The 27,958-nt window shown below is 43.0% G+C and overlaps 1 protein-coding gene across 1 annotated transcript in view; it reads left to right on the top strand.

The window, feature by feature from the left end:
* The window catches only part of KLHDC8B (kelch domain containing 8B), a 104,247-nt gene that overhangs the window by 43,972 nt on the left and 32,317 nt on the right, over positions 1–27,958 (top strand). The window contains exon 3 of the mRNA XM_075183538.1: positions 23,815–23,979. Coding sequence (XP_075039639.1) covers positions 23,815–23,979 — 165 coding nt within the window. The remainder of the gene's footprint in view (positions 1–23,814; positions 23,980–27,958) is intronic.

Genomic DNA, 27,958 nt, shown 5'->3' with positions numbered 1-27,958 from the left:
TGTTCGAATGTCGGTGTGTTCCATTGGCGGTGTATACCATTGGCGGTGTATACCATTGGCGGTGTGTTCCATACATGGTGTGTATCATTGGTGGTGTGTTCCATTGTCGGTGTGTTCCATTGGCGGTGTGTTCCATTCACGGTCTGTTCCATTGTCGGTGTGCTCCATTCATGGTGTGTTCCATTCATGGTGTGTTTCATTGTCGGTGTGTTTCATTGTCGGTAGGTTCCATTGGCGGCGTGTTCCATTCCCAAAGTCAATGGATAATATTATGGAAGGTAACCTGCGCTCAAAGACTATCTGTGCTCTTGTTTTCTATTGTGGATGAGGAGCGGCTCCAGGACGAAGGTTTCTCCAACTCCAACAGTACACCGAAACGAGAAAAAGATAACTGCAATGTTACACCCTGTGTTCTAATGAATATGGCCTCTAGTTATGTACAATGACAGCAAATCATTATTATTATTATTATTATTATTAATTTTTATTGATAAGGCGCCACTAGGTATCTGTAGTGCCGTACAGGGAGAGACAGCACGGAACAGTTAACAAAAAGCACAGTAACTCGGAAGCTCAATGTACAGCTAGATGAGAGGTGAGAGCCCCCAACGGTGTAGCTAGAGGGGCAGAAGGGCAGGAGGACCTCACGGAGGAGACAAGGAGCTGGAGAGCAGAGTTAAGGTGGTGGAGAACAGGAGGAGAGGAGGCCCTGCTCAAAGGAGCGTACAATCTAAGGGGAGGGTAGGACGGACAGAGACACAAGGGTAGGAGGAGGAAAGGGGGAGAATGCAGAGAGGGAGAGGGGGGAGAGGAGAATGACGAGGAGGGAGGCAGGAGGACAAGTAAATAGTCCTGAGATTGCCAGTATGTTGGTAAAGAAGATTTCTTTCCCCAGAGTTGGTTGTAGCTGCCTTTACGTTGAATGCAATTTCTTTTCTTTAATTCTGATGATGTCTCCTCCCAGACGATTCCCTTGTACTGTATGTGATGGAAATAAGTACCTAGCAGCAATGTGAAAATGGTATCTAGTGATATCCCATTTATTGTGACAGTAAACTAAGGAGTTTGTCCCAAATCAATAGTTCTTGCTCACCATGTTGGTGTCATTGTGCTTTGTTCTGATCGCTAGGCACTTCTTACTTCTAAGTGACCATTGAAGGTGATAGCGCGCGTGTGGTATTTCTGTACGGATTCATCCCTGACCAAGGCTTTGAATCAGCTGAAATGCGTTAAAAGACATTTTAACGGCTTTACTCTACATAAAGGCATTACAGTTCCACAGTGGAATGCATGAAAAAACTTAGATGCTGCAGGATACAATCAGGGACTAGCTGGGCTTGGGGGCACTTGTCCTCCAGGCTGTTTTTCGTCGTGTGCTACTTTTGGCTACCTGCAATTTTTTCCCTTTAAAATGTTCCTAATAGGCTGCCGAGCCGAGTGTCCCCCTCCGGACTAAAATTTGCCAGCCAGCCCCTGGTTACAGTCTCTTATGTGCACAGTGATAAGACACCATTGTGCAATTCCTCTATTAGTATACACATGAGGAGGGGTGGGGGTTCTGTGGGGGAAATGGTGGCATGTTTTGGGGAAGGAATCAGTAGTAGCATAAAAGGCATTCACAATCTGTAGGCATTATATGTATTACTATTACTCTTGTGTGATTTAATCTGGGACAGGCTGGACATTAGCTTGCAAGCTTTACAGACTATACATCAACATGCAGCATGTATCTGACGAAAGCAGAAACCCACAGAGCCATAAATCATAAACTAAAAAAAACCTGAATATCCATATATATGTCTTTTTCTTATTGTGGGACAATCTCCAGTGTGACAACGTTGGAAATAACATCCAGTAAACAGCCACAAAGCCCTTTATATGTGCTATTACATGGTGACAGGCTATAAGACTGTTGGTATTTACCACTTTCCCTTTTTTTTCCCCTTCAGGCTGCTATTAATAATTTATTATTCTTTATTACCATGGCAACCACAGTCACATGGTACATGATACAATGACAGAACGGGTGCTTAGGTGCTACAATCATTAATGTGTGACAAATGTTGGTGGAAAAGCTGCTCCTTAGAAGAGTTCCTCTCTCCTTAGAAAGTACAGAAATAAATTAATTAAATGTGTTGTTTTCACTGGTTTAGACTGAATTCAGATTTTTAATAAAAGTGATGATTCTAGAGTCACTATGGCAAATTTTTTATTAATTTATTTTCATTTGTGTTTTAGAGGGAGATGAGAATGATGTAGCGCCCCTGTTAAATTCCTTTATTTCTTTACATGGCACATGTTGTAGTGAGCAGAGAGGCGTTGGAACTCCCCTCTGATCTCTGTCTACGCTGGGACTCCTTCTCCCCCCTTCTGCTATCACATGACGTGCTGGGAGCCTGTGTCTGTGCAGCACAATGACTGTGTCTGTGTCTGGACGACATTTTTATTTGCCACCCGGAGAGCTTTTGAAAAGGAAATAATGATTTGTAGGTGGATAGCTAAGAAAAATGAGATGCCCGCTTAAAGGGCACTTAACATACAATTTAAAGAAAAAAGAAAATCTCTGTGGAAATTGAAGAAAGCTCTGGCAATCACATAGGTTACTGTCCTCTCATTTGTAAAAATAAGAGTAGTTCAGTAGCAATTGCCCTTGGCAGCCCTCTCTTAATGTGTAATTTGTGAGCTGCTTGTTTTCTGCTTTTCCCTGCCTTGCTAACACTGCAGCCTGCAGACTCCTCAGGGTCCCTGTTTCCACCTCCTTTCTAGTCCTACACAGCAAAATGTACAGCCGATATGGTCATTTTACTACCATGCAGGAGCCCTGTCTGCAGTCAGACATATTTTCAGCATCATCAATCATCCTGCCTGCAGCTAGTTGGGTCAGGGGTTAAGTAGATACGACCTAAGTGATTGACAGGCAGTAGGTGTGCAGAAATATATACCAATGCAGCATAAGATCTTTTAAAACTACATATATAAAATACTGATCATATACAATAGATAAGAACACTCATGTCTTATTTTAAAACTACAAGTCTTTTAACTAAAGGCTTTAAAGCCCTTTATGATATCCAGTCACTGGCAACGACCCTCTTATAGGTCATTAAGTGGAAATTTAAATGTTAATATAAATGTTTTACAATCCATTCTCTTTATCTTCACACCATTGGGCATTGAGGTTATATATTTTTACTTTGCTTTCACATACACACAATTCATCGCTCAGGCCGCTGAGGAATTTGGCCTTTTTAATGTCAAGTAAGATATAGGACATAAAATGAGGATTTTATTCCTACAAGCAAAATGTCAGAATAAATTACAACACACTGGGCGACCTGAGCAGCCGAGAGCGTGTAATCAGTATACAAATATACTAGTAGCGCTGCCTGGAAGTCTATTCTCCAACTCTTATAATATCCGGAGGCGGCACTTGGAGAAAATCGCCAAGAACGCCAACTTACATTGGTATCTAACATACTGCATGATGAAAATGTTATCAAAACAAATGACTGGGAAAGGATCAAATAACCCAAAGATATGGAGACAGGCAGATGGCACAAGCTAACGACTGCACTAATTAGATTTTTCTGCATTGTCATTTATTGGTAGGAGTCCATAGATATCTCTGTTTTAGGATGACAGTAACAGAAGACGACGGGTAACTGCGCTTTTTCTCCTGATTTCCTAACAACTTGATTGCAACATTTAAAAACAATTTACAGGGACATTTTGCTGCTAAGCAGGTACATCGAAGAACGTCTTGTGTAGCATTGCCTGGATCAGAGGCTATGGCTCTCCAGATGGTGCGTAACCGAAAGGCTTTACACAGCATGCTGTGACTTGTAGTTCTACCACAGATAAAGAGTCTCAGGTTGCCCTCCCCTGTTCTCCATGCCCCCCAAGGTGGATAGGTTTAGACACCCGTCCAGTGCCGTAACTAGACATTTTAGTGCCCTGGGCGAGACAGGGCACCGGCGCCCCCCATCTAAGTGGGAGTGACATTTGCCAAGTGGGTGTGGCCAACCTAATGTGGGGGTGTGGCTAGCACTTTACTGAATGAATTCTTTTGTATTGCTGTGTAGTTGGTAGCCTCAAAAATACAGGTGTAACCTATACAAATTTCTCTCACTATAGGGAAGAAATATAAGAGCCCTTGGCTACACCTGTATTTTTTGCAATAGACACTATGTGGAGGAAAATAGAAATCATAGATTATGAATATGAAAATGACAAATTTTCTATTTCCTGTACTTTACACGACATACACTATATAAATTTGGATTTTTAAATACATATAAACCCAGTGCTGGAAGTGGGCTGCAGGATGACAAGTAAGAGGAATAGGGGAGAAGATGGTGCAAGGGGGTAGATGAGAGGGACAGGGGAGAAGGTGGCACAGAGGGGGTAGTAGATGAGAGAGCCTGGGGACAAGGTGGCACAGAGGGGGTAGTAGATGAGAGAGCCTGGGGACAAGGTGGCACAGAGGGGGTAGTAGATGAGAGAGCCTGGGGACAAGGTGGCACAGAGGGGGTAGTAGATGAGAGAGCCTGGGGACAAGGTGGCACAGAGGGGGTAGTAGATGAGAGAGCCTGGGGACAAGGTGGCACAGAGGGGGTAGTAGATGAGAGAGCCTGGGGACAAGGTGGCACAGAGGGGGTAGTAGATGAGAGAGCCTGGGGACAAGGTGGCACAGAGGGGGTAGTAGATGAGAGGGCCTGGGGACAAGGTGGCACATGGGGGGGAGTAGATGAGAGGAACTGGGGAGAAGGTGGCACAGGGGGGTAGATGAGAGGGACTGTGGAGAAGGTGGCACAGGGGGGTAGATGAGAGGAACTGAGAAGGTGGGACAGGGGGGTAGATGAGAAGGACTGGGGAGAAGGTGGCACAGGGGGGTAGATGAGAGGGACTGTGGAGAAGGTGGGACAGGGGGGTAGATGAGAGGGACTGGGGAGAAGGTGGCACAAGGGGGTAGATGAGAGGGACTGGGGAGAAGGTGGCACAGATGGGGTAGATGAGAGGGACAGGGGAGAATACATAAATGCAAAATACCAAAAAATACAATACCAAAAAATAATCATTATACATTTTCATGTCCCCTGCCCCCATAGATTTTGCTTCCCCACTACACTCCCTCAGTTTTTGCTCCTGGATGGAGCACCCTATTTCCTATTTTTTTTTTTAAATATATATTTTAATTACAATATAACATTTACTTACCTATTTTTCTTCCCTCCTGGATGGTCAGCATAGCAGTCAGCAGTAGATGCAGGGGACTCACTCTCTCTGCTCAGCAATGGCCGCTCCTCACTTTCTTTTCAGAGGGGGGGGTGGAGCGGAGCACAGCATCCTGGAAGGGGAGGGGGCGGGTCCTGACAAATAACTTTATACACACTGTCTGACAGACAGTGTGATCATTCTTTGACCAGCCACCACACTAGCCCCTCCCCCGACTCGCGGCACCCGACCCCCCCTCCCCCGACTCGCGGTAACCGACCCCCCCTCCCCCGACTCGCGGCACCCCCCCTGCATGAGTCGCGGGGGGGGGGGGGCAATATTTTTTTTATTTTATTTTATTTTTTTTAGATATTTTTTTTTTACTTTGAGCCACAGAGGGGAAGGTAGCGGGCGGCTGCTGCGCCCCCTCGGGCTTGCGCTCGGGGCGACGGCACCGCCCGCACCACCCTAGTTACGGCTCTGCACCCGTCGGTGTTGTCGATGTCCTTCCCTGTGAACTCCTATTTGCATATATGTGATATTCGAAGGGGAGGGGCTTCGACAACCCCACAGACTGTCGTCTGAGGTGATAGCAGAGAAGAGAGCGCTGGTTTTGTGAAAATATCGCACTAAGGACATATTTATTGCTGGGGGAGGGTTTCATATCAGAATGAACTTCATTTTAAGGTTTTGGCGGTTTTTTTAGCTTGTAACACTAAGAAAATAAAAATAGATTGCGAAAAAAAGGATTAAAGGGGATTTGTGGCACAGCGGTTAACATTGCTGCCTCACACCTCTGCGGTCATGAACTTGATTGATTTCGTCTTGTCCCTCTCCGTGTGGAGTTTATATGTCGTCGACCCCCTGCCGTGTTTCCGTGGGTATCCTCCCTGGTGCTCCGATTTCCTCCCACACTCCAAAAACAATACAATTATGTTAAATGACTTCTGACAAAATAATGACCCTAGTTACGTGTGTGTTAGGGAATTTAGATTGCAAGCTCCAGTGATTACATGTTTTCCGTACGACGAATTGTGTTGTTCAGCTTAAAATTAATAAAAATTAGGGTCATTTCCAGAGGAAAATCTTCAAAAAGATTCTCTACCTGTATTTTCCCTATGGAGTCCCCTCATAGAGAGCATTATTTTATTTTTGAAAACCAGCCATGCCAATGTTATAACTAGAGATGCTCACTGACCCCGTGAACTGGTTTTGGTTTTGGATCTGAATTAGCTTCGTGTTTTGGTTTTGGTTTTGCCAAAACCACCCTCGTGTGTTTTGATTTTGTATTTTTTAGAAAAAATCCTAAAATATGTTAAAATCACACATTTTGCTCTTTTTTTTGTACCTACATTATTATTAATAACCTCAATAGCACTAATTGCAAGTCATTTGCAGTCAATTTTGACCACCTCACAGGTCACAATATTATTTTCATACACTTTCGGACAAATACTGCAGCGATCTGGCTGGATGGTAAGCGACAGAGCAATGACACAAACACACGGCAGTTCCTAGCACATCTAGGACACATTGGCACACAGCAGTGGCAGAAAAGAAAAATGGGGGTCCGCTCTCCCTCCCACCCCCTGTTATGTTGGATTTTAATAAGGAATCCAAAACTCGCGAGATCTGAGATCCGACGCCGTAACGATGACGTTTTGCCTCGTTTTTGATTCCGAGGGCGCGCAACAGTACCGAGCCGACTCACGAGCCGACTCACACCCTAAGTTCGGCTGTGTTCGATTTTTCAATAAACCGAGCCCGCCCATCTCTAGTTATAACCACAATCTAGCTATGAGCGTTAGCGATGCACTCAGTCCTGGCTATAAGATTATATCTAGAGGGTGTCGGAGTTCCCATTTTCTGTTTTTATATCACCTGACAATTAGAGCTCATTATAATGTACTATACTGTAATAACACACTATGTATGAGCTATACTATACTATATATAGTGTTATCACAGCAAAGCCCATTATAAACAGCCTGCTAGATCAGGAAAAAGAGCGACAGCTGAAAACGTTATCAGCGGAATTATAGTGGACCTATGGTGTTTGAGGGTATACATTTTGGCCCAGTGCCCTCTGTAAGTGTAGGACAAAAAAAAATGTTTTTTAAGTTCCCCTAAGGAAATAAACCAGAGCGCTCTACATGTAAATACAAAGCCGGAGAGCTGGGAAGTGAGACGACAGCCGCTCAGAGTGAAGAGACATTCTATCTCACAGTCACTGCATGTGCCTATAGGGTATTGTTCCTGCTAATTGTTATGGCTGTATGAGGATAGAAAAAAAATTAATTTGTGCAGCTTTTCTTAACCACAGCGAACGCTGTGTTTGCCGGAGGCAAGATCGCGCAGGAGAGTGTAATATATACCCAACAAAGTAATATCGTCTCGCAGGCAGCCATAATCAGTGCCTACTACCCACACAACCCATACAGGCAAATTAGGATACAGAAAGAAGACTGAGCCTCACTGTGTGTCCCCTATCACCGGCCCACTTCCATCGTACAACAAATACACGTATATTATAGACTTGTCAATTGTGAGACAATGCTCTGCAGTATTAGATAAGTAGCCGGCATGATCGTAAAAAACATCGATGTAATAAACATTTCTAAATGGTCAACATAAGAAGTGTTACATAATAACAGGTTGTCAATCAGCAACAGCAATTAGAACTGGAAATCAGCGGAGTGCGATGAGGCAGCTGGTGTAGAAGAATTTGGCGGTAGAAAAAATATATGAAATAAACAACAACAAACGTTCTTCCTGCAGAATTGTATAATTGTGGCGGTTTTGGTAAACAATGATTTACAATAGTTGTCTTTTGTATTGTACGTTACATTAATACAGTGGTCAGGGAACAGGGGTAAATTACCCCAAATGGGGTAAAAATGAAATTCCTGGGGGTAATGCTGCCGATTCACATGCTGTCAGTTGGATTGTAGACCCCTTTAAATGTGAAATTGCTGTTGTACCAGAAGAGCCTCAAGGGTTGGCAGAGGCACTTCTTAAACCTCGATGCAATAATGAACCAGGTATTGCATTTGAAAACAAAGCAGATCTGTCATATTTTTGGATGTCAACAGCTGCAAAGGCATCAAAATTGCACATTAGGAGGCAGTCAAAAAGTTGCTGCCTTTTGCAACAACCTACCTTTGCGAGCAAGGATTTTCCACTCTAACGAACATAAAAACAAAGCAGAGGAATCGATTGGACGCTGAAGACTGTATCAAAACTGACCTCAAAATGCCCCAATATTGATGCTCTCGTATCAAAAATGAAGCAACATCATTTCTCCAAAACCTGAAGTTTTGAAGTTGAAGCTTTCAAAGAAATTTTAAATAGATTCAATAAAATTTTGAATTCCAATAATTAATAATATATGATTTCCTTCCTTTCAAATCCAGGGGGTAACGTCGGCGTATCTAAATATATTTTGGGGTAAAATGTAAAAAAGTTCCCTGACCCCTGCATTAGTATGGCCATTTATGTCAGTTTTTTGTACGAGCGGAGGAGAGCAGCAGCAAGGGCTGCTGGGAGGAAAATTAGAGCCTGATGGGGTCTTTGGCCTCCCCCAGGCAAAAAACATTACGGTGTGCACAGCCTAAGCTATTGGCCCTCAGTCACCTGCCCCTGCTCCCTTCCCGTTAGGCTGAGGACATCTTTAAAACCTGGGAATTTCTGTGAAAAATAGGGATAGTTGGCAGTTGCACAGTGGTTAGCATTGCGTTCTCACTGGACTGGGGTCATGAGTTCGATTCCCAACGAGGACACTGTGTGGAGTTTGTATGTCCTCCTTGTTTCTGTGTGCGTTTCCTCCGCGTGCTCTTGTTCCTTCCCGCTCCCAAAAACATACTGGTAGGTTAATTAGCTTCTGACTAAACTGGACGCTGGCCTGTGTGTGTTTATATGTTAGGGAATTTAGACTGTAAGCTCTACTGGCGCAGGGACTGATGTGAAGGACTACAGATGCTGTGTAATATGTTGGCGCCACATAAATAAATGATAATAGTAATAACTATTCCCGTTAGTCATTGCATGTTCCCCCCCTCCCATTCCCCTGCAGATTCCAGTAATTAGACTTTGTTGACCTGCGATAGTTCTGGACGGACAGATCGTTCTCTAGGCTGCGTTAAACCCTCCATTATTATAAGTATAGGCTTTTAAAGCTATTAAATCGCGGCAGCATTTGTTTCACTGCTGGTGAAGTCAATTGTCTTGTGAAATGTATGCGCGGTCACGTGGACCAACTTCCTCTCCGATTCCTGGCCAGTCCTACTAGCCATATGCTCGGGAGGCTTTCAATGGGAGGTTAAGTGCAATTAAGCTCTTTTGGGCTCAGCTGGATTCCTGAAACCACAATCTTTATGAGAATTTCATTATCTGGGGTAGAGAAAGCAGAGGATCCAAGGGTTTACTAATGACAATACGCCGCTGCCAACTACAGAGGATTTGCTACAAATTCTATTTTTTAATCTAACAGTGTGAAATGAGCTCAGCTGCGCCCTCTGAAACCCTGCAGTATGTGCTATCTGCATGGGACTGGTCAAAAATCAAGATATACCTTATCAATGACCATTCTCTGAGAATGCAGTACAGCAAGATGTAAACCTCACAGAGGAAATTTAATTTGACTCTCAACTTACGTGTCAATCTGTGCTATTCTTTTCTAGGTTCCTATTAAAATAAATGTCATTTAGAGGTACTAACATACATAGAAGACAGATTTTTTAAATAATTGGGGGGTGCTCACGTAACCCGCACCCCTCCCCATGTGACTGAACAATACCGTAGACATAGTTAGTGGCAACACAAATATTGGGGAGCTCAAATACCCTCCTATGTTAACATCTTGTTTTTGGGAGACGGGAAGGTGAGGTAGGGATAAGGGAGGCTCGATCGTGCAATTAATGTCACGAAGTGGGCAGGGCTATCACAGCATCAAGCCCCACCCACCTCACTAAACTAAGCAGCAGAGCCACGGTAACACAATCCACGTCATCTGACACGCTGGGCCTGATCCCCTTGGGTGCTGTATGTTGCGTGAAATAGCTCTGTGCATGCTCAGAAACAGACATTATGCCAATTGCATGCAATTCATGTGTGAATCATCATCATCATCAGTTATTTATATAGCGCCACTAATTCCGCAGCGCTGTACAGAGAACTCACTCACGTCAGTCCCTGCCCCATTGGAGCTTACAGTCTAAATTCCCTAACGTACACACACAGAGTAGGGTTCATTTTGATTAACCTACTAGTATGTTTTTGGATTGTGGGAGGAGGGTGGGACTTGCACATGTAATTTGCATCATGTCCCCGCCCACCATGTCTGACTTTCATTGTACATTATTTAGCTATAACCTGACATTCTACAAAAAGGAATATTAAATTCAGAGGTGTGTTATAATTCTCTTTCCCTGATGACATCACGGCAGCAAAAGCAGCGGTTCTTTGAGTAAATAAGTTATAGTTAGCACAAAGACCCTGGGATGAGAGATCGACCTTGAAGTGGAGAATAAATGCCAAATATTGTAGAGGAGGCTGTCTGGCCTTTTCCGGAGGCAGTTGGGATGCCCCTGGTTAACGGAATAACAATTGTGGCTTCTGGTGGGGAAAATGTGAATACTGCAAGGGTTGAATAATATTTGTGGTAAGTTAATTGTCAATTTGTCTTTTTCTGCAGCGATAAAGTCCAGATTATCAAGTCTACTCTCCCGGAATGTCCGGGAGACTCCCGAATTTTTGTGAGTCTTCCCTGACTCCCGGGAGTGCAGGCAATTCTCCATGATCCTGGCCGACTGTGTAAACTAAACGGAGAGGGTGGGGCCTAGTGACGCCCCCTGTTTTTTATTGGTCCAGAATAGTGATGTCCGTTTTGGGGGCGGGGCTAATGACACAATTCTTTGAGCCGCGCCCCCACACACCCACCTGCACCCAAGATCTCCCGGGAATCATCTTGCCCATGTTGGCAAGTATGCGTGTCAGTCAGCAGACGACATGACTGCACACTATATATTGACAGTCTGCAGTCACGTGGTGTTTGTTAGAGTGTGATTGAAACTAATAAGAACTGAGATCTGCATAGGAGCGAAGGATAACAAAAGCTTTTCTGTATCTTTAACTGAGTTATTCTCTGGAGTGTTAATAGTTAACTATTTGGTACGCCCATCCGGTGTCATAGGCGAGGGGTATAGGGCTATAAGTTGGATGGGCGGAGTGTTGTTCAGTCTTGGCAGATCTAGATGTTGCCCATCCACCCTCCCTGTTTCGTTTGGTTCCTGGGAGTCAAAGGAATCGGCTGGATGCTGTTATGATGGATATCAGCGTTGGAGGCAGGCATGGTTCTCAGCGAAGATGGATGGCGTATTGGCCGGAAAAGCAGTACAGTCGACCGCCAGTGGTTGTTTGGCGCACATTTATGGTATTGGGCATGGTAGACATGTGCGCCCGGGGTTTGATTGGTTGGTTCCCCACTTGAACCCAGGGGTTTGGTTGTTCCCCAGTGAGTAGTCCTAAGGATATGCTAGGACAGTTGGGTTTTGCCTGGCACACGTCGGACTGACTGCTTATTTCACCTCCACCATGTTTATGAATAAATCATTTATTTGTGCCCTATTCAAGTCTCGTGTCGTTACTTTAAGGTTATAGTTGAATAAGATGAAGAAGGTAAAAGAGGTTAAGGTATCAGACATAAGACTTTTATAGAATAAATTAAATGTTCAGGCTTGGACAAAAACATAGTCTGTTAGGCTCAGTTTAGTCCTTAAAGTGCATCTGTTGCCTGCACACCGTGGAGGCGGCCATTTTGTGGGCTGGACCAGTATTTATATTAGGAACCACCGAGGCACTTCCTGTGAGTCCGTCAATGGTTCCGGGGGAATTGATTGGCCGCACTCTCTTAACTATCGCTTCAGCCTACAAACTGGCGGCCTCCACTGCGTGCAGGTAACGAGCGCACTTTAAAGTGCAGGTACAATACATACAGACCAATACCTGTTTTCTGTACAGTTGCTATGATGATACAAGTGTTCCCGGCTGGCTTAATGAATAGTTATGTTGCTATGGAGTCTCCAGGGAGACAAGTGATTAAAATTAGATGCAATCTTCTGCGCTGTTTGTAGTATTTACATGCAGGATGAGAAATAAAGAGAGAGGGGGGGTGGGCTCAATGTCCTGAAATAGATTTGTCTGCATAATACAGGATGTGTCATGTTTATTATGATAAGCTGAGGTAGACTTTATGAGGTAAAAGTTATGTCTGACATGTTTATGTTGGAGCGTAATCATACTTGAACAACTCTCCCGCAATGTCCGGGAGACTCACGAATTGCGGGTGGGTGACTTACTTCCGGGAAAGCAGGCCATTTTCCCAGATCCCGCCCCCTCCCTAGCATACAAATACTTGATAGCTTTAATTTTACACTGGAATTTAAAGTTGATCTAGGACATACCCTACCCCAACTATAAATCTGTCCCCACATTTTAAATTTACCTCCCCCTACAAGGCAACATGGTTTTGCCAAGATGCAAAGTTACTCTTTTTTTTTTGCTCTCCTTTCTTTAATGAATCAGACCCGTCATATTACACATTGATAGCCCTTGCTTGACAATGCAAAATTAGATTTTAGTTCATATAAATATTACAGGGAGGCTGATTTTCTTGAGAAAGTTGCTCACAGAGTACAAAGAAAAAAAAACTTTGATCATATCTGTGTATATTGTCCGTGTCATTGTCTCCGAGTGACCTTGTGGAGCACAGCGGAGAGCTGGCAAGGATTCAGACGCAGCCTTGACGTGACGGATGGTCTGAAGTTAGCAGGGCGTTGACAATAAAGTTCTCTTGTGAAGCTGTGCAGTCATCAGAAATGCTGGGAGTAGATGGATCAGCATTGTTCAGTCTCATTAACGAGCCGTTCAATAACCAGAGCTGTAGGACAATGGTGGAAAGTCAGAAAGAGCTGACTCAGGGTAAAACGTGCAGACCGGTGATAAATTATAAGGCCCTGGGGAAGCGGATGCTATGGAGAGGTGTAAAACAGAGAAGTGGAGGAGAAAGGGTCACGAATAGCAAAAAAACTCCCACCCACAATTTTAATGTGCAGATGCATCTAATTGTTGTCCAAACGCCTTTCAAGTTGCGCGTCCACTTTGTGTCTTTGAAATCACCCCAGAATAAGGGGGACATAATGAGGGGACATCAGAACTGCTTTTATTACTGGTCTCTGTTGTGTGTTTAAATGTTTTTACATCAGTGCGTGTCACAGCGACAGTAAAATCAGGAGGTACAAAACGCATCTTATTAAAAGTATAGTGGTGAGGTCGAGCACTGACGCATTTGTCCACCCGGAAATTTTCTGTTCCGAGGAGGAGGGCGAAGGCCTCAAGGTTTTTGCTGTGGGGCCCTGAGCAGAGCTGGATTAAGACCAGATAGGACCTTAGGCAACATACTGGTTTGGGACCCCATTACCCCTTCAATTTGTAAGATATAGAATAAAAATGGATTAGGGTAATCTGTGCCTCTCAGTGACCAGTGGGCCCTAGGCAAGAACCCAGTTGACTAATGGATGACCCGGCTTTGCCACTATGTTTACCTGTCTCCTACATACAGTGGAGGCGGCCATTTTATGGGCTGAGGTAATACCCATGACAATGCGGCCTATCAATTTACTAGAAACCACTGTCATCACTGAGGTAACACTGGATTATAATGACATTACGGGTTCCTAGTAAATTAAGAGGCCTCCATTCTCAGGAATACTGGTTCAGTCCCCACAAAAATGGCCGCCTTCGCTGTGTGACTGGTAAACTCCAGATGTTATAACCCTGTTTTACTTACCTACATTATTATTATTATTATTATTATCGTAGATTTGTAAGGCGCCACAGTGCTCCGCAGCACCGTACAGTAGGGAAAACAGGACATACATAAAACAGGGACATACAAGATAGACAAAATAAACGCAGACATGAAAACAAAGGGTGTGGAGGACCCTGCTCATTATAGAGCTTACATTCTAAGCGGGCACAGCTGAAACAAGAGGAGCGAGTGTGGGTTAGAATGGATATTGGGACAGCTGTGAGGGAGTATTAGTGTGAATAGAATTATAATATCAGGGATAATTTAAGATGAGTTTTTAGTGAACGTCTAAAGATTTGAAGGCTGTGGGAAAGTCTGATTGAGCGCGGTAGGGAATTCCATAAGTGGGGAGCAGCACGGGAGAAGTCTTGTAGGCAGGAGTGAGAGGTGGTTACCAGAGACGAGACAAGGTGCAGGTCAGAGGTAGATCTAAGAGGGCGGGAGGGAGAGTATTTTGATATGAGATTTAAGATGTATGCAGGGGTGGTGTTGAGGGCTTTGTAGGTAAGGGTGAGTAATCTGAATTTGATTCTGGAGGACACAGGGGGTCAGTGTAGGGATTTGCAAAGTGGTGCAGCAAATGTGGAGCGGTGAGAGAGGAAGATCGGTCTTGCAGCAGCACTTAGGATGGATTGAAGTGTGGATATATGGGTGTCGGGAATGCCAGATAGCAGGAGGTTGCAATAGTCAAGACGGGAGATAATGTGAGAATGAATAAGAGTTTTGGTAACATGTTGAGTAAGAGAAGGGCGTATTCTGGCAATGTTTTTAAGGTGAAGTCGACAGGACTGGGAGAGAGTCTGGATGTGAGGAATAAAGCAGAGGGCGGAGTCAAGTGTGATACCAACGCTGCGGGCTTGGGAGATGAGGAAATTGTGGTGTAATTGACAGTAAGGGAGATTTTAATGTGTTGAACTTTAGGTAGCGTTGGGACATCCATACATAAATCCCACTGCAAACATCTGTGATTTTATTATAAAAGCGATGGCATACGTACAGCCTTTATCTTCATGTTGCCTGGAGAGTTTTTAATCCAGCAATTAATTGGGATTTTCAGTCAGGCGAATGAGGGCAGCTGGAGCGTCAGGGATTTTACTGAAGTACAAATTCATCTCCGCTGTATTAGATGGTGTTTCAAACTCTGCACGGTCAATAATGTGGCCCAATGCGGGCGGACAGAGAAGGGCCGCTCAGCTGAGCAGCGTAGTAACGTATCTATCAGGCTTAACATGACATCTCAATAAAGCTTTATTTACCGATTCAGATGGCAATTTATTCATGTATACAGCAGACGCTACTGGCAGAATGAATAATGTATTACACTCAACTTTGCTGTTTCTCTGCTGCGTGTTCGCAACTGCTGAATCAGTGAGATTTCCTATATGATACTTATAACAGCGAGCGGCTTGGACTTTGCACACTTTAGTGTCATTTACGAACCAAAACAGTATTGACCTGCACTTGTCTATAAGTGTGTCTGCGTACTATTCACCTACCAAATTTCGAAGTTGACGCTAGTTACCAGTCTTTGGTAATGCTCCTGTCAAATCATGTCACGTGACCTCTGAAGGGATGGGGACATTAAATCCTTTTGTGTGGGTCTGTGCACCCTCCCTTGAAGCAGGGAGCTCCCCCCTAATTGTGCCTTTTTCACCTTATTATCTAATTAAAATGATTTTGTCCAGCAAAATAAATCTTTTTGTTGCATGTTGGTGCTCTCAGGTGCTCTTAGTAGTGAGTGTTACTGACCTCCCCCACCCAACTCCCCTCATCATACAGAACAAATGTTTGCACCTTTGCAAATGTTACCCTATTGGCCTGCAAATACCTGTGTCTACCTGTATAAACATTTGCGCAAATGTAGGCAGGTATAAAATATACACTTTATAACAAGATTTTCAGAAACAGGATTGATGTTTAAGATTCTTTTCAAATAATAAAAATCATCCGCTCCACATTTGGGAAGTGGCTGAGTAACGTTGGGGTACGCAATGTCCCCAACCCTCCCCTAAATACGAAATATCATAATTTATTTATATAGCGCCAAAATATTCCGTAGCGCTTTATAATTGGGGACAAACACAGTAAACGAATAAACAAACTGGGTGAAATAGACAAAGAGGTGAGAAGGCCCTGCTCGCAAGCTTACAATCTATGGGACAATGGGAGTTTGACACATGAGGTTAAGTCTACATTTGCAGTCGGACCAGCCAGGCTGCAAAGGTAAAAGTGACTCATAAGCTAAATGTTCCTGTCACACAACAATGTTGGTCAGGGGGTAGTTGTCTTGTGTGAAATTGTGTAACAGGTGGTAATAGGGTAATGTAGTGAGGTTAAGAGAGTGGTTGAGGAATATTATAAGCTTGTCTGAAGAGGTGGGTTTTCAGAGAACGCTTGAAACTTTGTAGACCAGAGGAAAGTCTTACTGTGCAAGGGAGAGAATTCCACAAAGTGGGAGCAGCCCGAAAAAAGTCCTGTAACCAAGAATGGTAGGATGTAATGAGGGTGGATGAGAGACGCAGATCTTGTGCAGAACGGAGTTGCCGAGATATTTTGAGACAAGAGAGAGACAAGAGTTGGGAGATATTTTGAGAGAAATAGGGTGCTCCCTCCCTTTAGCCCCCTATTTGTATGACCGCAGATCCCGAAGTGGGCGTGGTCACACCAGGTTGGTGGCTCCTCCCACTACCTGCCACCCCCTGCCCACCCTTCTGCACCCCTCTTAATTACATATCCTTTACATTGGTGAAAGATACTAGAATATTTTTTTTGTGTGTGTATTTTGGTTTTATTGAAAGACATATTATATACAGCAGATGGACCGACTATATAAGCACTATTAACTAAAAGCAACATAGTCCAACAACCAATAATAAATGGCGTTAAATATAAAGACAAATAAAACACATCAGACAATAGAGACTAGAGGATATAGAGGGGTGGGAGAGGGTAGGAAAGGGGGAGAGTGTAAGGGAGGAGGGGGTGCGAGGGGAGAAGGGGACTCCTTGTATCATGAAAGAAATATACCTAGTACAAGGATGTCAGACAAAAGTGTTTGAATTCTGCCTTTTCATTAGGGTATCTACCCAGCCAATCCCCAGCCACAGGAGGCCATTCACAGTCCATCAGGGAGCGGAAAGATGGAGACTCTTTAAATTCAAGCCAGCAGAGCTACATCGCCGCATATTCAGTAACTTTCTTTTTACTATATAGGGCGATGTCATCCTTGGTCCTGTAAATGTAAAGCCGTCAGAACCATTCTTGCATGCTAGTAGCGGCAGGAGACCGCCAGTGGACTGGGATAAGCGCTATGGCTGCATTATTCAAATGTCGGAATAGGGATTTTTTATACTGGGAGATAGCAATGTCCGGAGAGCTAAACAGACAGAATTTAGGGCCTTCTGGAACTGGACAGTCCATGATTTCCTCTGCAACTATTCTCACCCTGCGCCTATATTGTGCTATTTTAGGACATGGTCACCAACTGTGGAGGGGGGATCCCGTCCCCGATCCACATCTCCAGCACAATCCCAAGACACCCCGGTGCATCTTACTTAACTAAGAGGGACACATGTACCAACGAGATAGGACCTTGTCTTCACCACCGAAAGGCTCGTAGTGAACTGGAATGCTTTGGTCCAGAGCTGATCGGAGGTAGGCCTCCTCAGTTCTCTAATCCACGCACCAGTATAGCCCGGTAGAGTGGGGTAGAGGGTAATAATAAGCAATTGGTATATGGTTGAGATAGGACTTGTGGCGGGATGGAAAGATTCAGGGCCATGGATTTAGTATAATTCATTTTAGAGTTTAACAGTGCACCGAACCTCTCAAGCGCAAGCATTAAATTGGGCAGCGAAACCGTAGGGTTGGTGACTGTTGCCTGCAAATCATCTGCAAAGAGGGTAAACTTGTGATCTCCCCACCCCCATCACATCTGGGTTATTCCTGATAGATCGGGCCAGAGCCTCCATGCACAGAACAAATATCAATGGGGAAATCGGGCATCCCAGGCGCGTGCCATTGTAGATAGAGAATGTGTCGGACAGAGAGCCATTAATTTTAATGCAAGCAGTAATATTTCTGTAAAGGGAGAGGATTCTGTGAAAACAGACCGGGCCCAGTCCCATGTGCTCAGCACTCCTTCAAGAAGTCGCCAATCTAACCTGTCAAAGGTCTTTTCCGCATCAGTTGACAATAACAGGGCCAAGGTGCGTCTACTCTCGATGACATGTATCAGGTCAATAATCTTGGTTGTGTTGTCCGGTTCCTCGCGGCCCGGGACAAAGCCCACCTGATCGCTATGTATAAGATCTGGTAGAGGAGGCTCTTAAAGCGATTTGCCGTCATTTTCACGAAAAGTTTTAGGTCTACATTTAACAGGGAGATCGGGCGATAGCTAAGGCACCGGAAAGAGTCCTTATCCTCCTTAGGAATAATCGTAACATGCACTTTGAGCGACTGCCAGGAGAAGCTGGACTTATCAGAGAATTCATTAAAGGCTCCTAGGAGAACAGGGTTTAACACCTGGCCAAACATCGTAAAATAGGCAATTGTGAATCCATCGGGTCCTGGGCTTTTGCCAGTTGGCGTGAAGGCGATAGCTTCTTCCAATTCTTTCAGGGTAAATGGATAACCCTGTCAGACTCTGCGAGCCTGGAAAAATTGCATTACTGGAGGTAACTATTAATCAGTTCCCGCTTGGAGTCAGGGATCGCCGGTGCATAGGCAAACCGAGGGGGGTTTCCTAGTGCCTGGAACCCCCCCCCCCCCCCTTCCCCCCTCCAAGCCTGGGGCACTGTATAATTGAAGTGGATGGAACCTGCTCCTGCTTCACACAGCTCTGCAGTAGTGCACGCAGCATTGCCCATGTATATTATGGGGCTAGGAAGAGTTGGAGAGTAGCCAAGCACTGGCAAAAATTATGGCCACGCCCCCATGCATGCTGGTCACGCCCACTGCCGGCGTGGAAAACCCCCTCTACAAATCCTGCGTTTGCCCCTGCAGGTGGAATGAACCCGCTATGTTATATAGACAGGAATTATAGGAGTGGAAAGCTGAATCTATTTCCCCTGTCAAATGCTAGAATATTTTGTGTATGAGCCAACATGTATTTTAGACTTTAGTGGTCTTTAACGTTGTACTTGAGTGTTAATATCCATACATTATACATTATTCTACAGAAACTACAAAGAAATGATGACATTATCTCCATGGGTCTTTTTGCCGAGCAGCCTCACATATCACATATTAAATATCTGCCTTTTAAAATGTCATTTACAAACGACCTGTTACTGTAATGCATTTAAAAGGAGCCCAACAATCTTACATTCACGGATCCAGCTTATCTCACGGGCAGGCACAAGAAAATCAATTTTAATTAAGAACTTTGTCTTCTGTTCCTTTTTTTTTTTTTTTTTTGCACAAAGATTTCCATAAAATCTGAATAACGCATAAAGGATCATCCTCGGTATATTTCCCCCAGGTAAAAACGTCAGAATCTTTGGCAGCCAAATAAAACTTTTATGTCTAATTAGTTTGATGATCAGCATACCTTCTCCTGACAGAGCCTCAAATATGACCCCCTCCCCCCCCAGCCGTAGGAACCTTTGGGTCGTAGTGCTCCGCTGATTACGCCGCTACAGTCAACACTTATCACAAATAATTAACTAATTCTCCATCCCCAGAGTGTGTGATTAAAATGGAAGGTGGGTTTTTAATTGAGTTCGATTTGAACCGTGATACTTTATTAGAATGACAGAAGGACAAAAGGTCTAAGTAACGAGCGGACGTATAAATCCAAGTTTATGGAGGTCTCTCCTTATATTCTGGATGCTTAATGGGTATTGATCACGCTAAAGTTAATTGCTTAAAAGAACGTATTGGTGATACAACAAAGAGAAGTTTTCAGATTATTTTGGGCAACCAAAAAGCTCTGATGCTTTTGGAATGGCTTCGACCACCTACCGGCCGCGGACACAGGCATATTGACCTCATCTTGAATATGCAGTACAGTTCTGGGCACCACTCTATAAAAAAGATAATTTGGAACTAGAAAGGGCTCAGAGAAGGGCGACAAAATTGGTAAAGGGTATGGAGTCATTAAGTTATGAGGAAAGGTTAGCCAGTTTAGGCATGTTTACTTTAGAAAAGAGGCGTCTAAGAGGAGACATGATTACTATGTACAAATACATTAAGGGTCAATACAGAGAACTTTCATGGGAACTTTTTACCCCAAGGACTATACACAGGACACGCGGTCACCCTCTAAGGTTAGAGAGGAAGTTTCACAACCAGCAAAGGAAGGGGTTCTTTACAGTAAGAGCAGTCACTATATGGAATTCACTGCCAGGGAAGGTTGTGATGGCAGATTCAATAGATATGTTTCAGAAATAGTTAGACAATTTTATTTGCGGAAAAGTGTATCCGGGGATACGACCGTTAATTAAAATGAAGGATAGTAGTGGATATAGGGTAAAAATAGGACTGCAATATTGAGTCTGGGGGGATTTCCACAATTGAAACAGATTGGCGGCTGCTTACTCTGGATCGATTTCAAATATAAGTACAGGATCGCAGGAGATCCAAAATAGGTTTAACTTGATGAACTGGTGTCTTTTTTTCAACCTCATCAACTATGTTACTATATTGGACCTGATGCAAAGTTGAATGCAACTTGAGTGGCCCAAAAAATGCGCGCAAAAATCTCACATCTCAAGGTGTTTCCAGCTCGGAATATGTAGCATACCCACCAGGAATACGTCAGGCATACATCCACACATACATACACAGAGCCATGTCGTAAGTGCAATAAAACTTTGTAAACATTTTTTTGCATCTGGTAAAATACATGTGCTGTTTGGCTTCCTGTAATACATCAGATATAATATTCCTTCTGGTTCACGCGTGAAAGTAGTAATTGCTCAGATTGCCCCCTTCCCTCCCCCGTCACACCGCTTCAGGGGCAAGTGTGGATGCCGGTTTCTTTGTTTGCATTCACCAAGCAAATTCACACAGTTTGCTCTATGCAAACAGGTGTCCGTTCAACCCTGCATCAGGGTCACTAAAACCAGCAGTGGTGCCAGTAGATTTAAATATTTAGCGGTACTGTACCAAACCATCTCTCCTGTCCATGTTTGCACCATTGTGACATTTTGCTCCACGTCTTTTAAAGAGACTTTGCCTTTTTTATTACATTTCTCCCCAATATAATATCCGCAAAACCCTTCTCCGTATTACACATACTTACCAACTCTAGGTTTATTCCCTCCTCTCCGGAGCAGGGTGCTGTGAATTGCTGGAACGGGGACCCTATCATCATCATCATTTATTTATATAGCGCCACTAATTCTGCAGCGCTGTACAGAGAACTCACTCACATCAGTCCCTTCCCCATTGGAGCTTACAGTCTAAATTCCCTAATATAGACACACACAGACACAGAGACACAGAGAGAGAGAGACTAAGGTCAATTTTGATAGCAGTCAATTAACCTACCAGTATGTTTTTGGAGTGTGGGAGGAAACCGGAGCACCCGGAGGAAACCCACGCAAACACGGGGAGAACATACAAACTCCACACAGATAAGGCCATGGTCGGGAATTGAACTCGTGACCCCAGTGCTGTGAGGCAGAAGTGCTAACCACTAGGCCACTGTGCTGCCCACTATCTCACCCTCTTTACTATGAAGCGGCGAGGAGGAGCAGGGTCTGGCTGGCAAATTTTAGCCCAGGGGATGAGATTTGGCTCAGCAGCCTTTTAGGAACATTTTAAAGGAAAGAAAATGCCGGTAGCCCAGTGACCCAGCACAAGGTAGCCCACTATGGGAACGGCCCTGAGGATGCGGGAGAATGAGATGTTATCCCAGAGAGTGTGGGGGACCAACCTGGAGTCTCCCAAACATTCTGGTAAAGGGGGCGAGTGTGATATTACAGCCAGACACCCCAATACAACATTGGCACATATCACTCATTGTGCAAACAAAAAACTCTTCACCCCTAAAACACAACCTTTTCTGAAATATACTTGTAGTTCTTGAAACAATTAGCTAAGCAATCTTGCACATTACTCATTCATCCCAAGCAGCTTGCATTAACGACGTGGTCTTTAAAAATCTATCATTTGCATTTCATCTAATAATATCAATGTTGTTCTCAGCTTTTAACCTGTATGAGAACGCTGAGCCTGGTTAACTGGAGTGTGAATTTCTCGATGGGCTGGAAAACACAATGAATCCAACTCAATGGACGCGGCTTCTATCCGAGGTGCGGGCTGACGATGCAGAAAACACTGATTACATCTGCCTGCATCGTTTTTCTAATTACATGGAAAGGAAATGTTTTCGGGCCAAGCAGATTTTTTTCTATTGTTTTTCAGATGAAGCACTTTCATAACACAAAATAAATTTTAATACAAATTCTCTCACAGCAGTTTCTGGTATTGCTGACAAAAAAGGATCCTGGAAATATAGCTGTTAGATGACGTCACAGCGTGCTTTGTATTCTAAGAAGATATATATATATATATATATATATATATATATATATGATGGAAAATGTTACTGTGTAAAACAACAACATGGTGAGCACACTTTGAAGGGACTTCTTATTGAATTAAATACGCAATCTTGACTAGAAATTAGCAAAACCTACAGAATTGAAGTTGCAGTTTGGATAGTTATTTTATCATAATTGTTTGGATTTTGTCATGCCAAATACCTGAAAGGGATCCGTGCCACAGTCACAATGGCAGCCATTTTATCAGCTGAACCAATATTAAGTCACGTGACTCAGTGATGTCACCAGTACCTAGCGCAGTGATAGGCTACTTCCTTCTTGTGTGCATCTTATGTCACTGGTACCTGACAAGCTGCGTTCTTATATTGGTTCAGCCTAGTGGTGGAAGTGGGGGGTATACAGGGGTATGTCATACTACCACCTCTCCTACTGCCTTCATTGTAACACTATCACATTCCAGTCACTTACATTATATATATATATAATATGTGTGCAACTAAGACTTTTGCATTTTTATCTACAGTAGAAATGGCAGGTCTTTTGCTGGCTATAGCAGTGTGCTGGGGGATCTTTCTGTGTGTTTGTTCCTTTTAGGATAACCCCACCCTTTCAAGCACCTGCTATGAGCCTATAAATTGATTGAGCAACTTCCACTTCTGTATTCATTGTAACACTGTCACATTCCAGCCAGTCACTTACATTTTATATACATATACATATATATATATATATATATATATATATATATATATACAGTGGTGGAAGTGGGGTGTATACAGGGGTATATCATACCGCCACTTCTCCTACTGCCCTAATTGTAACACTATCACATTCCATTCACTTACGTTCCCGTTACATTTTTCATACCGCCACTTATACATTTCCCCCTTGACCACCGGTTGCGCCTACAGGACGGCTTCCTTCATGGCTGAGCGATGTCAGCGGCTACTAATGAATTGATAGGCTGCATTTAGCTTACTGCATGGCTGCCTCTATTATAGCTGACAGACGCTGGCTGAACCTTGGTACTTGGTCTCATCCATAACACTCAGCAGTCTGTCCAAGCAGTGTGGATATGACCTATTATTACTGTGTATAAAACCCTTCTCCATATCTGTGTGCGACGCTGGACAGCTGAGTGTATTCCATCCTATCTGAGACTTGTATCTTCTGGGCCGCTGGAGTGGAGGTTCTCACATACTCACCTTCATTCTCTTACAGAAGGGAAGATTTATGCACTTGGAGGAATGGGCACAGATACCTCCCCCCAGGCCTTGGTGAGGGTCTACGAGCCCACGAAAGACAACTGGCAGCAGCTCCCCTCCATGCCCACCCCTCGTTACGGAGCATCAACTTTCCTACGCGGAAACAAAATCTACGTCTTAGGTAAGTTGGAAAACATTCATTTATCTAATAGCCACGTTTAATGATCATCAAGACTTTGCTAACAGAATGTTATTAATATTATTTACAGTCTTCAATGGTTGTTTCCAGGGAGTCGTATCAAATAAACAGGATTTTCCTTGTTTAATTTCCCTTGGATACAAAACAACTCAGCTCTGCTCCTGGCATGGGTAGAATTGGATCCACAGAGCAGGTTATATGTCGTGTCCAAGGGTTGTGAAAATAACAAATCTGTCTAGATGATATAAAGGCTGCATTGAGAAACACGGAAAGTTGAAACAATATATTTAGAAAACATTAAAGGAGGGCACTACAAACTAGTAAATTAAAACTAGTCATTTAAAGTTGTCTGGAGGTGCAGAATCGGCCTTTTGATCTGCGGCCAGGTTTCCTCTCACAGACCCTGCCTGGATCACAGATCCAAGGAATCTGATCGTGTATCATGAAAATAATAACTGCAATTTTCTGAATTGCTGGAACGGCAGAGCAAATACACCGCCCTGAGCAGGTACGACTGGGTCTAATGACTTTAGAGAGTTGAACTGTAACACAGACAGATGTGATCTCTCTCTCTCTAGCTGGGATACATAACTGCACTCTGTCATCAGCTCAGACAGAAGGCTACATCACTATACCACAGACCCGCTTTTAATTGCTCTAATACTTACAATTCTCAACATGCAACGAAGACCGGTTTCACCCCCTAGTCCCAGAGAGAATTCGGGGCCATGCAGCAAAGCTCCATCCAATTAAAGTGTAAAGGTTCAAGTCAAAACGAAACAGTCTCCTAGGTGAACGTGTTAAATTGCTAACATCAGCGGCCCTAAGCTTTTCCTTTAGGGAAAAGAGCCTGAGAAATAGCTGAGACTGAAGCCTCCTCCATGTTTAAAGGAGAACAGAGATAGAAGCCTAGGTACAGTGTGTTATAGCTATGTTATAGCCAGATTCCTTTGGGATAACTACAGCTTCCTTGCCAAATATTCACTCCATACAGTATTTGACCACATTTTTTTCATAGTTTGCTGCTGCAATTTGGCCAAAACCATTCCCCAGATTCACCCCAATGACAGCACAGAGCAAAATGAAGTGACTGTCGTGCATTTTTCAATTATTAATAGTTATTTATAGAGAGAATATTTAATCATTCATATCAGTCCCTGCCCTAGTGGCTTACAGTCTATACTCCCTACCTCACACACACAGTAGGGTTAATTTCATCAGAGGCCAATTAACCCATTAGCAGGTCTTTGGAGCCAGGGAGGAGGCTGGCGCACTTAGAAGAAACCCAAGCAAACAAGAGGAGAACTTAACTCCACACAGATAGGACCATGGTTGGGGTCGAACCCATGACCCCAGCACTGTGAGGCAGCAATGTTAACCCCTGTGCCACCGGAATAAAAATTCTGTGAAATAAAAATTCACAAATACAATGGGGAATGGAACTCCTGCCGAATGGTGAAACGAAGGCAGAATTCGAAGATTCTATTCCTAGATCTCCACACGTTCACTATATCATCTGTGCTACCTCAAAACTCGATTTGCATGAATTATTTCAATAATTGACCTCATCTCAATTAACCCCCAAATTCAGATGTTTGGATCATTAGACCGGTGATTAGTGATGAAATAGGTTCACTTTTTAAAAATACTTTTTTTATGGAATAGAGAAACACTTTGCTGATTAATATATTATACATTATAATATATCATTGATACTAAAAACACAGAGGGCCTGAGTCATTAAGGAAAGTAAGGCAAAAAAATAGGAGTAAATGTTCTCCGGGACAAACCATGTTACAATGCAAGGGGTGCAAATTAGTTTATTATTTTGCACATAAGTTAAATACTGGCTGTTTTTTCCTGTAACACACAAATACTTGATAGCTTTATTTCTACACATAACTTTAAAGTTGATCTAGGACATGTCCTACCCCAACTATATATCTGTAAATCTGTCCCCACATTTAAAATTTACCTCCCCCTCCAATGCAACATGGTTTTGCCCAGGTGCAAAGTTACTCCTATTTTATGCTTTACTCTCCTTAATGACTCCAAAGTGTAATAAAAAAAGATCCCAATAATTAATGTTGAATAGAATCTTAAAGCCTCATCCTCAATAGTTGTTCATTTTATGTTAATAACTATTTTATTTATTAACAGTTTCTTATATAGATCCTACATCTTACACAGCGTTTTATAGAGAATATTTAATCATTCATATGAGTTCCTGACTCATTGGAGTTTACAATGTATTTTCCATATCGCACGCACACAGTCAAGTATCACCTTTGCCTTGTGCTTTACTAACATAACTTGGTATGTTTAGAGTAATGTATTCATGGAGATAATCCTATGAGATTTAAGTGATCGATATCAGAATTTCATTTGACTTCAGAGGTCATTTCAATAACAAGTGTGACCGTGTGAACTGTAAACTAAGGGGTCATCCGTCACCGCAGAACTGAAATGTCCCTTATAATAAATTAGTTATGCATTGACTTACAGTCTCAGGGGACTTTGTGAATAGCATTACTGTTTATATGTGTACCTATGTTGATCTATATATTGATTTATTTTTGTTGATATCAAAATAAATTCTGTAAAGCATGATAAGAAAACTATAACAATGTAAATATTTCTATATAATTATTTTTTGGGGGTCGTTCCAACCACAAGATAAAAGTTTAACAGAGGCCATTCTCCCCTATCAGGCCCTCTTCTAGGGCCTGATTCATTAAGGATCTTAACTTGAGAAACTTCTTATTTCAGTCTCCTGGACAAAACCATGTTACAATGCAAGGGGTGCAAATTAGTATTCTGTTTTGCACATAAGTTAAAAACTGACTGTTTTTTCATGTAACACACAAATACTTGATAGCTTATTTGTACACTGAAATTTAAAGTTGATATTTGTGTGCTACATGAAAAAACAGTCAGTGTCATGTGCAAGCTAATTTTTAGCCATAAATCTGCAAATATATGTTTGTGAATTACTTCCTAGAAATAGTGTGACATGGTTCTCTTAGAAGCTGTTAGATCAATTGCGTTTTGTGTATGTTAAACTACCCAGAGGGGGCTGGTAGATAAGGGTAGCACCTTATACCATTTATGGCAGGACGCAAATGTGAAAGCCTTTGAGGATATCTCTTGCAAGACAATGAAATCTAACACATGTTTGGGAGGCCCCAGACATGCCGACTGCAGAGACTGGGTTGCATGTGACAGATTCAAGTTGAATAGGGTCACAGGAAAATATAATCTCATTTTCTCCAATATCATACCTACCAGAGGCATGTGTGGTATGCAGATGAAGGGAAACTTATGACCTGTTGTGTGGAGGTAAAATCATGTTTGTAAACCATACTGTTGAAAAGTTAGGACGGTGTAAAGAACACTTGACTTAAAGGAATTCCAACAGCAGAGTCATAAAACCCTAATTTGCATTCTACCATCCTGTTGGTTCTGACCTCACAGGAAAGGGGGCTGGGGGGTCCTGTAGCTGGGTTTTAAAACTATAGTGGAAATGTAAGTCTTGGTTCACTCTGAGAGAGTCATTTGATTAAAGAGGTCCCATTTTTCCTGCTTCTCCCAGCACCAGAAACTTGATTCTAAGTGAGGTATCAATTCTGTGTTTCATCCTTTTTATTTTATAGGAAACAATTGCACTATATTTGTATATCTTTTATTATCTGTTTTATCTTAAGCATTGTGGATGTATTTTCCATATTAAATTACACTTAATAAGTTCTAGTCTCTGTGTTCTTACGAATTCACGCGACAGTTTGGTCCAGAAGCTACATAATTGAAACTGTGCAAACCTTGTGGTTTATGTGAACTCTGATTAAAGTAAATTGTGTTAGATTAATGCTAGGGAGAACTGAAGGCTTCCTAAATAAGAGTGTCAGCTCTTGTCCGAAAAAACCTTGGTGGTGGCATAATTAGTATCGCAAAGCTAGTGGGT

Source organism: Mixophyes fleayi, chromosome 8 (assembly GCF_038048845.1).
Source record: "Mixophyes fleayi isolate aMixFle1 chromosome 8, aMixFle1.hap1, whole genome shotgun sequence".
NCBI classification, from domain to species: domain Eukaryota; kingdom Metazoa; phylum Chordata; class Amphibia; order Anura; family Limnodynastidae; genus Mixophyes; species Mixophyes fleayi.
The sequence above is the reverse complement of the archived record's forward strand: the minus strand, read 5'-3'. Positions and strand labels throughout refer to the sequence as shown.